Source organism: Phalacrocorax aristotelis, chromosome 3, assembly GCF_949628215.1.
Source record: "Phalacrocorax aristotelis chromosome 3, bGulAri2.1, whole genome shotgun sequence".
Lineage (NCBI taxonomy): Eukaryota > Metazoa > Chordata > Aves > Suliformes > Phalacrocoracidae > Phalacrocorax > Phalacrocorax aristotelis.
This window is the reverse complement of record NC_134278.1, coordinates 46546542-46561435: the sequence shown is the minus strand read 5'-3', so window position 1 is coordinate 46561435 and position 14894 is coordinate 46546542. Positions and strand designations below refer to the sequence as shown.

General features: G+C 34.9%; 1 protein-coding gene across 3 annotated transcripts in view; it reads left to right on the top strand.

Annotated features, from left to right (window-relative positions):
• ASCC3 (activating signal cointegrator 1 complex subunit 3) overlaps positions 1–14894 on the top strand; it is a 281717-nt gene that overhangs the window by 193764 nt on the left and 73059 nt on the right. For all 3 annotated transcript variants that reach the window (XM_075087348.1, XM_075087349.1, XM_075087350.1), the window contains 5 exons: positions 2103–2279; positions 4421–4646; positions 8454–8608; positions 12281–12379; positions 12864–13032. In XM_075087348.1, the coding sequence (XP_074943449.1) occupies positions 2103–2279; positions 4421–4646; positions 8454–8608; positions 12281–12379; positions 12864–13032 (826 nt within the window). The remainder of the gene's footprint in view (positions 1–2102; positions 2280–4420; positions 4647–8453; positions 8609–12280; positions 12380–12863; positions 13033–14894) is intronic.

The following is a 14894-nucleotide window of genomic DNA, read 5'->3' as shown; positions in this document are numbered from 1 at the left end:
AGTTCAGCTTGAACTATAGTGCACATTTAATAATAGCTATGGATCTTTGAGAATTCATTTTAAATGCTTTTAAGAACTTTCAGCATCTCAATTATTAACAGGTGAAGATAAGTGTCCGTTGGAATGATGCACCCAGGGATGAGATAGTTTTTCTGTTTGAAGTTTAAACCATTATTAGATGTCTTCCTGAACAATTTGCTTCATCAGAAATGAGGCAGGATTCACTGAAGTTAACTCTGTGGTATACTTCATGCAGGGAACAATATTAGATTAGCAGAATGATAAATCCTGATACATTATTTTCAAATTTGAAATCTAGAAAGTTGTTGTAACAGATTTTGTTGTGCAGGCTAGAAGGTTACTGTACTGTTGTACTCAGTTCAATTCCAACCTCCCTTTTTGCCTCCTGTGTGGGTAGGACACAAGACAGTACATTGCAAGCCAGCATGAGCTTGTTTGCCTGTGCTTCCATCTCGTAGAGGTGCAAGCCAGACTCCACAGGGTTTATTAGCTTGGGCTCATTGCCATTTTACCACAATTATACAACTTTCAGATCAGAGTTGGCTCTCATTCACCTGGCTCTGCGAACTGGCAGTGTGATTCCCTCACCATCTACGTATTTACATATTTGCACACATTGTCAGAGTATTACCATCTCTTTATCTAATGGAGAAATTCTATTTTGCTGTAATCTCTTCTATTATAGTAGATAATAAGCAGTGAGGTTTCACAGTGATACATGCAACGTTTTCCAAATTAGAAGGGTTTTTTTATGGTAGTGGTATTGCTTTGCTAGGTCTAAATTTAGCATAATTGAATATCTAAAAGGAAAGCGTATGGAAATTATGATGTGTTACGTTTCTATATTTGTAATAAAGTTAGTAGTGATGCTTCTTGACTAAAGCATAGTTTTTCTAGTTTGCTTTCTCAGCAAACTGAGAAATTGTATTTAAGAATTTGTATGGTATGGCATCAGTGCAACATAATTTCTGGGTTTTTTTGATTTGTTTGCAGTGCAGCTCTGTGTGCTAAAACTAGTAACTGATTTTCACAAGAATTAACTCAGGATTTACCCCGCTGTGTGATACAAATTGTGGCCTTTGTTAATATAAATCATGTCTACGTAATGCCTTTAAACATTCTGTATTTTGAGATAGGTACGTCACCAGTAGCTGAAATACAGGTCTGGATTTGACCTGAACTGTGCTTTGCAAGAGCAGAAAAAATTATCAAAAATGCTGTTGTAAGCAGAGCATAATATTCCTCTAACACTGGAGTCATCTGTGATGGTTGTGTCCTTCATCCATTTCTTTCCTGTAGGACCAGTGGCTGGGTAGTTGGGGATTTTAACCCAGTTGTCTTAGGGTCTTTTGTATGTCAGGTAGTCGGGTCCATATGAAAATTGCTTTCAGCTGGTTCCCTGCAGGGACCAAACATTTACCCTCTTTAAATAAGTTTTACACTAACAGACTATCAGTAAATCAAAGAATATGTAGATTTATGCTGGTTTTGCCATCTAAGGGTCATCAGTTAGAATGTGAAATGTTATGCATTATTCAAACCATAGACATTAATATTTCTTTACTCGTATTAAGACTTAATCTTATTAACAGTCAAAATTTTAATATCATGCATCATAGTACTTCACAGTTTTGAGTTAAAAATGTATTATGCCACATGCAAACTATGTAACTATAATGAGTACATTTAATGTTAATTCAAGATTGCCCTAATCCAGATGGACAGAGGTTTTACTCTGGTCAAATAAAAAATGAAATCTCATCAGATGAAGGATGGTAAGGTCAGAAGATTCAATTTTTGTTGCATATCAAATTTTTGTATGTCAATGGCAACCTTAATAGGTGGTGATGAATAATAAAATGTAATTGTGTCACTATTAAGATAGTTTCAATTACGGTCTATTAGCTACGCTCTGGAAGACGTGGGTTTACTGCTTTTTTCCTTCTTTTTTTTTTTTCTTCCTTAAAACTGGAGACTCCACTTAAAAATAATATAAGTATGATATAAGGAAAATTTTATTTCAGTGTAAAAATTTTTATCAAATTGCTCCAGCCTCTTCATAATATATAATTGTGCTTTAGGTAAGAGAAGAAGAAATAGAAGAGCTGGATACCTTACTGAATGATTTCTGTGAACTTCCTGCTCCAGGAGGTGTGGAAAACAATTATGGAAAAATTAATATCCTCCTTCAAACATATATTAGCAGAGGGGAGATGGACAGCTTCTCCCTTATTTCAGATTCTGCATACGTTGCACAGGTAAAAATAGTATTTTTTACATATCTGTTGCTGTCTTCTGCTGTTTTAATTCTCCCAAATGTTTACAATTATGTACATAGGCCTTGATCAGTAACTTTTTTTGTACATTTTGATGCAGATTGATTAAAAAATCAGCCTTGTGTGTGAGCATGGATGTGTGCCATAATATTTAAGTAGAAAGATTTGCAAAAGTCTACCTTCAGAGACTATTGCATTTTCTGTTGATTATAAATGTCCTTTATGTTCATATTACCCCTGTAGTCTTGTTGTAATTAGTAGTTCTAACTGTGAATGCACAGAAACTTTATTCTTAGCTTAACCGGCTTGCCTTCTAAATCTGGAAAACTGTTGCAATCTATTTTTATGTTTTGTGTACTTTTATATTTCTTTCTGCAAAACATAATTTGTGTTTTGTTCACATACCTTGGTTTACACAAGAAAGGTGTGCTATTACAATTTTATTGTTAGGCATAATCATGTAAATTTACATATCAGCCGATGTATTTGTTTGTCAGCTTGATTTGACACCTGAATGGTTGATAGTTATATAGCATGTTTAATTATTACACAGAATAATAAGAGAGCAGCAAGTCTGTTACACAGAACTGCTTGCTTACACAACTAGAGCCTACCTTAGAAAGGAAAGGTGTTGCCTGAAGTTTAGAATTCTGGATCCTGAAGAGCTCAAAGTGACAAAATGCGTGTAGACAATCCCAGATGTGCAACAATAACGAATGTATAAAATAGATTATAAAGTTTTACCTTTTAGCCCATCCTAGGTCTCTCTTTCTTTTGGTTTTTGGTTTTTGGTTTTGTTTTTTGAACAGTCAGCCACATGTTGCATTGAATCATTTTTGTATCATCCTTACAAAACAGTTTTGGAGAGAATTGATTGTAAAATTGCCCTTAGTTGGTGCTAAAGATGAGAGTTAAATACTCAAAAGTATACCTATTCATCAGCAAGATTTTCGTGCTAACATTACCTTCTTCAGAAGTGTTTACATTTCATAGCACGTAATGGTATAAATAAGAAAATTCTGAAATCATTATGCACATCATAAAAATTGTGGTACTTGCACAGCAAGAACATTTTCAGTATGAATCTTTTAATCTTTGCTTTCAAGACAATTGCTTTTATTAGTCTGTCTCAATTATAGCATTTTTAGTGAGGCAACGTGGTCGTCTTCTCAGATCTTCATAAATCGTACATGTGAAACCAGTGCTACAAATTGTGAATTTTTTTAATTGGATAGTGACTATCAAGAAAATAATTCTTCCTTTCTAAGTAAAAGAGATGTGCTTCTTTAGTAACATATGCTTCCTATCACGACTAAATAATTTTCTATTTTTTATTCCTGTTGGCATTGCAGAGCCAGTAGACAATGATCATATTCTATTCAGTGGATCAAGAACAGAATTGATAATCCAGGCCTAGTACCAGTAGGCCATTAAAAAAAAAAAAAAACTCACAACAAAAAACCAACCCCACAACTTCATAATACAGCTTGATAAGTTTATGAAAGGAATATCATAACTTATATTTTCAATATAAGACTGACCTCATTCAAGGTTATGTTAATAATTATTTTTCCAAGTTCAAGCAGATTTATACAATAGGCTCAGAAGATTATAACATGTTAAAAAGCAGTCACTACTGTTAAACTTCTGCTCAAATGTGAAATTCAGTGTGAAATGCAATGCTGTTATGGAAGTACAACTGAAGTGAAAAATTAAAGCTTGAATTTCCATAGAAACTGAGTTTGCCAGGTGTATATTATATGGGGGAAGAAGGAGGAAGATATTAAGTACAATATGTGAATTTGTTTCAGAAGTGATTGAGACGCAATTAATTTATAACTCCCTAATGTTAGCATAACTGTGATCAAAATTCTATGGCAGACCTGCTACTACAACTTTAATGAGTTACACATGTTCCCTGTCATAATTTCTGTAGGCAATCATGAGGTAGTTCTGCCACTAGGCAGTGGTGGAAAAAACAGTTTTCAAGAATGTTTGAAATAAGTTTGAAAAGGAAAATCTATTGTTACGGTTTGTCAAAGATGAATCTATGGGATCCTTTTCATTTTTACAAAGAATACTTGAGAGAATTACAACATTTTTGCTTTTTTTTTACTCTCCAGAATGCAGCTCGTATTGTTCGAGCTCTTTTTGAGATTGCCCTTAGGAAACGTTGGCCTGCAATGACATATCGACTACTGAATCTCAGCAAAGTCATTGACAAGCGGCTGTGGGGCTGGGTTAGCCCTTTGAGACAGTTCTCAGTGTTACCGCCATCAGTCCTCTCAAAGTTGGAAGAGAAGAATCTCACTATAGACAAGATGAAGGACATGAGAAAAGATGAAATAGGTGAGAAATCAGCAATGCTGATCTGCTTAAACTATTAGTAATCAATGGGCAAGTTAGAACTAAATCTGAGCCATTCATTAGTATACCCACTCTGGTCTGGAAGCCATGTCGACACACTAATATGGTATTACGGTCTGTCCAATAAAGAAGGTTTATTCAGTCTCCGTAGCTTGTAATATGGCACAGCTTTCAGGGCAGCCCATGTCCTGCCAACCCCAGGACACATGTGGAATGGAGATGTGTGTTGATATGTATTTGCATATATGTGTGTATATATATATTTATGTTGACCTGTGCTTTCCTTCTTGTTCACATTACATAATACACTACTACAAAAGCCATCTGTTTACTTTTGCCAGTTGGCAAAATATGGCTGCCTTCTTTTTTTATTGAAATACTATTAGCGTGAAAAAGAATAAAAGCAGATTATTATGTCCTGGTATACTATCAGTAAATGACCTGCTTCTGAAACACTGCATTAATTTTCATTGAACATGGAGAATTCATTGTCACTGGTGTCATTGCAGCAAAACCTTAACGGAATTTTTTAAAGGATTTGACACTTTGATAATGAGAAAATCCACAAGCCTACTGATCGACATAATGACAATTTCTAGTATGTATGTATAAACTGTTGTGCATAAACTGTCCACCAGCTGGTTGAAGTTGAAAAAAAAATCTCCTTGTAATGTATTTCTTTTTCCTATCTTAGTGTGTTTTTTTTTATTTAGGCTTTCTTTGCACCTGTTATTGCAGAATTGTTGAGAAACAAACAGCCATTTTTTTAAAATCTAATTTTACAATAAAAATAAAATTCATAGTCATTGCTTTTTAAAATTTATGACCTCTGACTTGATATTTCTCTCATTTGACAAGAGACCTGCATTGCTAACTTAGGAAGCTTTGTGACACGCCTAATTTAGGTTGGAAAAAGTTGAACAAATATGTAAAAATTTGCAGAATTAGAGGCTATATTTCTATTTAATAAATTAAGCCAGAGGACTATCAGATTTTAAAAGCTTACTTTAACTGTGCATTATAATACATAGTAATTTTAAATGTATTAAAAATATAACATTTTATTTGAAGTTCTAGCATTATTGTTCATTTCTATGTAGAAGCATTATAGCACTTTTTAAATTCAGATTTGTTAATTTATTCTGTAGGCTTTTTAACACTTAATATTATTTTCCATTAATTGTATTAGTGATTTTTTTCTTTTCTTTTTCTTTTGCTTCCTTCCCTCCATACCTGCCCTTGGAGAAGCAAGAAATTTTTTATGAAAATACAAACCCAGTCTTGCTTTCTTCAATGTAGTGGAATTAGTATTGGCAAGATGGAAATGTAGCAATAGGTATCTATAAAATGTCTAGTTTTATTTTATATTAACTTAGTTTGAAAGTAGATGAGAGTTGGGATTTGACTCTGAAAATAGGTCATTGCTGTCCATATGTAATGATATTTCATGTTCGTCAGCCTTAAAAACATCAAAGCAAGTTGACCTGTGCATCTCTGTGAAGTACTGTTACTTGTCCTACTGCTTCCTGCCTAGCCTCTCGTTCTGACACCAAGAGTGTGAAGGAAGCGCTTGCCTGGCAGCTGCCTTATTTTTATTTGAATTCAAAGCCATGTTGAAGTGAAAAGAGGCACAGCTTCTAGGTGCTGCCTTGTTCTCTGACTCCACAGGACTAGTTTCAGTCTTAGTGTTTCTTCCTTTTTAAATGTTATTGTGACCTTGGAGATAGAATAAAAAGGACAGGAGCTAGCTGGGCAACTCAGTCCATGGCCTAGGGAGAGAGAAAAGCATCAGATGGGTGCCAGCTCTCCCAGTGAACAAAAAGTCTGTTGTGTGCACAGATCCTGGATCCCAATGTACCATGAATTGGTCCACACCAATCTTTGTGCTATTGCAGTGTAACCACGGAGTTTCCAGAAAGCAAAAAAATTACTGTGTTACCTGAGATAAACAGTCCTGGTATGTCAGAATACGGATGACAATTGTTGTGGTATAAGCAAAAATTATTCTTCCTTTGTTAAACATACCTATTTTCTCAGATACTCAGCATTTGTTCAGAGGGTTTTAATATGTCTTAAATGCCATTGATAGTTTCTCATAATGTGACTATTAAAAAAACAAAGGGGGGGGGGGCGGGGGAAGAAAGAGTTTTATAATATTCTACAGAAGTTGGGAGCGGAGCCTTATTTTCCCCAGCAGATAAATGTACAAAACTTCAGTGCTGTTCTGTACAAACACAGAAGTTCACCTCACACATCGCAATACAGGAAGTGATTTTTGGCCTGAAAAACTGTACTTGCCTACATAAGCTTATTGAGTCATATCTTTGAATATTTAGCATCTACCTTTATCTAACATTATTTCTGAAGTTTTACCTCTAATTGCAAAAGCTACTCACTCTGCAAGTATGCTATAATACTGCGTGTATCACCAAGTTGTACCAATATAATTGTTTGGTTTTTAATAATCCACTTGCTGGAGGTGTACTTACTTTACCAACTGCAAACTAAACTGATCAAGTATGAGGTAAAACTGGAGGTGTACTTACTTTACCAACTGCAAACTAAACTGATCAAGTATGAGGTAAAACTCTTGCAGTAGGGATTTGCTGCTTAAGCAAGATCACCATTCATTACTTCAAAGTATAGAGAAACACCTGTGTGAGGCAAACTCTGCCAGTTTGTTAAATAAGAAAAACCAAAGAGGGGAAGTCAGGATCAATATAAAAAAATCAGCAATTGCAAGATGTTCTGCTCCTAAATTTCATGCAATAGCAAGAAAAAGTTTGTATCACCTTTTCACTGTGCACATAATGCAAATAATGGGATTTCTTCTCCTTTTTTCTTTTTTTTTTTTTCAAATGGGAAAGTGTGCACAGGAGCCACATAATTATATCAGAAAACATTGGTAGCCATTTGTAAGGTAGCTTTTAACAGTGAGTACTTGTGACCAGCACAACTAAAATTTAAAATATATTCCACATAATTATGTAAGCAATTTCAGTGAAAATGTGATAAATCAACCTTCTTTCCCTAAATAAGCTAGAAGTTGCAATATTTTTCAGGAAAAAAAGAAATCACTGCTACATACTTTGTTTTGTATTTAAAGTTAAGAGCAAAGGAACAGAGATTTCAGCTGTAAAATACAAATAGGAAAAATTTTTTTATGGATATAATCACTTCATTGCCTTAGTTACCATGATTGTGGTATAAAATAAAAAACATTGCAACATTTAGTTTTTCCTTTGTCTCAGTTACACACTGGTATATTCTCAGAGATGAGAGCTGCTCTGAGATGTTTACTGGTTGTGTGCATTTTTAAGCTATTAAATACCTTTATTCAGCTTTATGAAAAGCGTTCCGTCTGCTTTGAATCACTACACAGGAATTGTAGAAGTTCAAATGTGTGCCCTTCATTAAATAAAAGGTCAGTATTCATGCTTTAAAAAAGAACTATATGGCTTTGTAAGAGCCTGGTCAAAAAGTCAGTAAAGGAAAGGGAACTAGCTCGACATAATATGTTTTCAGTGTGAATTCTTAATAGTTATTTTAACCCCTTAGTTATAGCCGACAGGGGGGGTTAATACTGATTTTGCTAGGCTCTAAATTGCTAATTCAAGTTAAGTATTACAAAATATTCAGACATGCGAGGTCAAGAGAGTCAGACATTTATGCACCTAAGAGCGAAACAAGCAAGCAATAATACTTCTCTCTAAAAGCCTATTTGAAAGTCGGGGTTGTATTATTTGTCCTGGAAATGCAGATTTGTTACACCTAATGTTTTCTTGGCAGGTCATATGCTGCATCATGTGAAGATTGGGTTAAAGGTAAAACAGTGTGTCCATCAAATCCCCTCCATCATAATGGAAGCAACGATTCAGCCAATTACCCGCACAGTGCTCCGAGTTCGGCTGAACATCGCTCCTGACTTCACATGGAACGATCAGGTGAAAAAAAAAAGGAGGTGGAGGAAGGATGGGAAGCATTAATTTAGCTTCAGTAAAGGTGATGATCACAGGGAGTCCATAGCTGTTTGGATAAGAAAAAAAAATATGTATTTTAGCTAAAAAGCAAATTTGATAATAGGAATGGAATGACCTTTAAGACTTTTGTAGAAGGCGGCACCCAAAGATCATCTTTTTATTTCCATTAATGGTTACAGGCTTGCACTGTTTATAACATGTTGAAGCAAGTGCTTATATTGAATATTAATAGTAGTCACACGCGGATTTGTTATATGCCCGTAAAGGAGAAGCAAGAAAAAGGGAGACATGGATGACTCTCTGAACTATGAATGAATGTCAAACACAGAAAATAAAGCCTTGAATTACAGTTCATGTGTGCCAAGTTCTGCTGCTCTTTATGGCTTTACAGCTGTACGTTCACAACATCAGTGCCTTTTTTTCTGTTGGGACCTGTCTGAAGAGAAAAACTGAGATATGTTTAGAATTATGTCCATCTATATTTTATGGTGCAAGTTTATATGAAAGGAGTTGTACTAGTTGCACATTTAGATATTCCCTCACCCTTTGACTCCGAATCTGTTCATTAGAAATAGATATAAGATAAATCTAAATGAAATACAAATGTCCACATGGGGGCATTGTGTTGTTGCTGGTACTTCTGAAACTTTCTACAGAAACCAGGCAAAGATACCTTAATGGGCAAGCATATTTTTCTATTTTTACGCTTAAGATAAATTATTCTGAAAGGTGGATATTAAGTATCTGTTCTTTTATTAAGAAATATTTTTAAAATCCCTACGATTACAAATTTACCTTAATCACATGTAAATTAGAGTTTTATTCCACAAACATTTAGGTGATTTTAGAATTTATTTTCCCTGCCTAAATGCTTTTCCTTTTCTTTTGCAAGTTTCACCAAGTTACCTTATGAATGGGAGATTAGCGATCAGAATATAGAAAGTTAGATTGTTTGCTACCTGGATTTATTACAGAAATGTTTGAATGGATTCCTAACATGAATTATAACATGAATTTTTTTTTGCTGCTTTACTTATGGGCAATACTTCAGAAGGCAAACAAGCATTACTTTTTAGGATTTAAACAAGTTTTTATTATTCAGTCTTTCATTCACTTTACCTGTTATCTATTACACCCAAAAAAACTCACGACTGTTTTTCATATTAAACCGTATCTTAATACAAAGTAATTTCCCGGTATATTTTTAGATTTTTCTACAAAATCTAGGTTTTTCTATATTTGTACAAATTGAAAAAGGGTCCACACAGATTTATACTTTCTTATTTTGATTCTGAACTTCTAAAGTTATAGCAAAACTTCAGCAAAAATGTATTTTCTGCTATGACTCCTTGACACAGTTCTCCTAACGGTTGCTTTGGAAACATTATGACCATTTTATCAATTCGACTTATGGAGCTCTTTTTGTGTGAATTTGCATACTGGTACTCATCAAAACTTGGAAGACTCTTTTTTTATTTTTGTAAGGTAGCTGTTGACTTTCTTGTTTCCTCAGTAAATAAAACTTCCATCACAGTAAACAAACAAAAAAAGCTGTTAAATTTTAATAGTCTCTAAAAATTAATAACTGCCTTTTAAATTCAACCATTGACACTCTAAAACTGCTTCTCCATCATCACACAGTATTTTAGCAAGCTATTCAGAAGAAGACTGTAGAAACTTATAAGTACAGCTGTAATTGGTAGAAAAACTAGCTGCCAAAAAATTCCATTCAAAGAATGGGAGTAGTCAAATAGAAACAAAATATTAAAAATTTAAATATCATACTCAACAGAAGTACCTCACTTGGCTAACATTTAATGGTTTTAAGACTGTTCTTTTACCTGGATACGTAGTTCTAGAATGATCTCATCACAAATTTGGCACTTGCCTTTACCAGAGAAAGAAGAGATGTTTTGGTAGTCGTGAGATATGACATTATCTTGATCTTTAACGGCTGTGGTTTTCAGTGCTGGGAGGCCTTAAGTTCAGTAAAAGCATGTGAGCCGTATCCCAGTGGAAAAATCTTATTATATGGTTAGAAGCAAAGGACTATAAAAATACCCAAACAGAGCAAGTAAGCCTTACTGCAGCCAGGAGGAGTCCAGCAGAAATACAGAATAATGCAACTAGTATTAATTAGCTGAGTCATATATCAGACATGCAGTTTTAGGGCAGTGGTTGCCCAAAATACAGGTATGTGTCAGTTCTTAAGAGCTCTCCAGAGCTCTTGAGAGTCATTACTGCAGAACGTGTTGCATTGCCCGTTCCCACATTGCCCTTCTTTTCCTCACACAGCTTTGTCACAGGACACTCCAAAACTAAGAGGCTGTTTCAGTTGATAATAAAATTTCTGAGCTTTATCACCTTCCTTAATTTTTCTTTCCTCTCTTAAATTCTCCTAAACCCTGAAGAACTAATAATTAGTCTCACTGTAATTTTTCAAAATGTCACCTGCAGTGACCTGTGTCCTTTCAGTTTCACTGCTTCAGTTTCCAGTGAAGCTACTAGTGAAATTCAAATGTAATGAAAATGAACGACAGTGTCTTTACTGTCCATCTACTTCTCTATTGTGCAACCATGTAGAAAAAGAACCTTAGTTCTATTCTTAGTACGTATTTTTGTCTCAAAAGCCAGTACAGACTGTTTTCCAGCACATACACGATAATGAATTATGCTGAAAATAATGGGTGCTGGGTGAGTCAATACCAGATTCCTGCAGCGTCGAAATTACCATTAGAAGCAACTATACACTTTGTGGTTTTTCCTATTAACTGAAGTTTAGGAATAACTCCAACTTTTTTTTCATCTTCGAACTGGTTTTGTACCTTATCATAGTCCTCATCAGAAATGTCACAAATCTATGTTAATTTAATAGTATGTCTTCCCTACTCCTTTACTACGCATTTTTCTAGTTATTTAAGTAAAATGCTTGCGTATTGCCACAAGACATTTATTCTGACAAAGAAACAAAAATTCTTAACTGAGCATCCCACCTAGCTGTGATTTGTGGCTGGCATTACAAAATAAGGGGTACACAACAAGGCAAACAAAAATCTAGGATGGAATAAAATGTTGCCAGATGGCATGGGAATCATCAAGAGAGCTCTGTTTATGTTCTTCTTACTTCACCTGTAGCAGTGACTACAGCCTTCTGAATCCACTTACTGTATCTTTCTAGAGGAGAGGGGAAGAGAGAGAGGAGGAATGTCACAACTCAGTGTCCCATTTTTCCTGAGAATGTTTTTGCCTGAAAAATGAGCAGTAGATAGCAAAGACAATCCTCTCTACAGAATCCGGAGACAGAAGTACAAGGAGGAAAAAGCTGGAGGAGTCCTTTTTTAAGAGCCTAGAGGAAACCCTGGGAGTTCAGTCTATTTATAAACAGCTGAGGCACTAGCTTCAGTTGCACTTACATCATGTCCATTTATATTATACATACCTTAAGCAAACTCGTATTGAAACATAAACTTTAAGCAGACTGATGTAATTAGAAATGTTATATAGCTCTTACCTCTGATTTCTATATTTCTGTGTTCCTTTGTAAGCCTACATCATTTAGAAATATATCCAATATACCCAGCAAATCTGGAGAACCTCATTACAACAATAACAAAGCTATCTTTTCTGCTCTTAAAGGTACATGGCACTGTTGGAGAGCCCTGGTGGATTTGGGTAGAAGACCCTACTAATGATCACATTTATCATTCAGAGTACTTCATCATTCAAAAAAAACAGGTAGTAGATTTTATTCAGAATCTCATAGCAAGACAAAAATAAAGTTAGTGAGATGGCGGATTTGTACGGTAAAACAGTATTTTGACCTAAGCAGATTTTCAAATCAGTAGCACAGCTTTCTGATTCAGATGTGCATGATAAGCTTGGACTTCCACAAAGATGTTTTCTAATCTAAGATGCCCCTTTTTCTTCTCCTGCCTTGGTGGGACAGTTATTTCCAGGTGAAAACAGAAAGACTGTAATGGTTTTGGCTGTTAAAGAAAAAGATGAAGTGCCAGCCTTATTTTTATCTTTTGAAGTCCATGGAAACAAAATCCCTCCCCAGTGGTGAAATATATTATAAAGATGTGAACATTTTGCACTTGGAGTTGCACACATACTTTATTGCTTTGTGTTGATAATGCTTATGGAAGTGAGGCAAACTATGATTTTTCAAGTTACTGATTTGTCTGTGCAGTAATTCTTCTCTACACATTTGCATTAGGTCATTACTAAAGAACCTCAACTGGTGGTGTTCACAATCCCAATTTTTGAACCTCTTCCTTCTCAATATTACATTCGAGCTGTGTCCGATAGATGGTTAGGCGCAGAGGCTGTATGTATCATAAATTTTCAACATTTGATTCTTCCAGAGAGACATCCACCTCACACAGGTAACTTCAGATTTGATCATTTTGGTTTAATTAATCTTGCTCATACTGATTTTCCTTATGATAGTGCAATAAATCTCTTAACTTCTGCTTCATCGTAGAAAAGTTTATGGAATTTCACTTTGTGATATGTTTGTATTATTGAGACCATTTCTTCACTAAAATTTTAAATTCCTGAACAAAAAGCAACTCATTTCATCTCAACATAATACCAGCCTTTTAGTTACTCCAGGTTCTCTATAAACCATAGGAAAATTGAAACTGTCATATAAAACTAGGCAAATCTTGGTGTTACAGTATGCCTTATCTTAGTGCTTGTCAGCGTTACCTATCTTCTGCACTGGTTAAAAATAATCTTAGAGTGGATGGTTTTATTATAAATGGCATTCAGCAGAGAAAATACAAACACAGTTAAAATTTTGAGAATATGAAACATTTCACTATTTTTACTAAAATAAATTCATCATAGCGAGCACTGTTACACACCGAACATCGCATTTCAACTCAGCAGTGCTGATCAAGTCATGGCCTTCCCCTCCCCCTCCTTTTTTAACACTTGGCACAGAAGCATATGTTTGTGTTTTGCTTCTTTTTTTCTGGATACATAAATTGCTTTGTACATTCATTGTGCCTGATGTCATTGTAAAACCTTTCCACTGTAATTACATTTGGCTCATCCAGCAGTCTGTGAAGTGAGTGCCTTCAGAAATACTTAGTTCTCATACGGTGTTGTCCTTTGGCATGCATAAATTCACATGTGTTTGTGAAGTGTTTAGCTATTGTTATACTGTACCTACGCTGTCTGGAAAAGCATGTGTAACCTTTTTATCTAATTGACTGATCACTGACTACTATTCAGAAGAAACAGAAAGATATTTACACATCACCAGTTATGGAGCCTCTAGGATTTATGGTAATTGATTTCAATTCCCATCTGGTTCCCACTCAACAATGAAGTACGTAGAGGCCCTGCTAGGCAAAAAACCTTCTTTCTCCTCAACAGAGCCCAAGAAATCACAGTTTCAGTGGGAATGATAAAACAGCCATAAGGTATCAGTGAAAAGCATGTGAAGAATATTAGGCATCATTGCCTCAGTAGATTTTATGAGTCCCATATCATACCTTAATGTGAAGCACCCTGAAAAGACAATGAGACCTCCAGCCACAAAATAAAAAAAAACAACCCAAACTTCAAAGCAAGCATCTGCATAGCAGAATCACTGCAGTCTCCTTAATTTGGTAGGATTCCAAATCCAATCTGGTTATATATATCATCTCCCAAATTCCACAATCTCTAATTGTTTGGATAGCAGATGCCCTCAAGATATATTGAGATTCATATATTGAAAGGCTGTTTGTTTATTTATTAAGATTATGTCTTTCATTTCATGTTTAAAGGGTTAGATGTAAAATTTAGTTATACTCGTCTGATTTGTATTACTCCATCAACTTCAAAACTCCAAAGGATCCTTACTTCTTAGATTTTTTCCTTGAATCTGAAATATACAGACTATGCTGTCCTCCAGCTCCGCAGTCTGTTATCATAAGAAGCTGGACATACATAGAATCTAATGCATTGAGTTTAGAACTTACTGCAGCTGGGTAAAAAGGAAACAGTTTTAAGAAAAAGATTAATTTATGCAAATGGGTGGTTCATAGCCAGTAAACATGCCACAAAACAACAGTACTTGCAGAATTACTTCAGAGCTATAAAATCAACTTTTCATTATTCCTCATCGAAGTTAACAATGACCCAAATGTGGATTCTGTGTCATATGAGATATTAATTAAAACTATTTCCAATGTAAGTTGTTTTCCGCTGAAGTATTGGTTAATATCTTTATCTTCATAATAAACTATGTTAT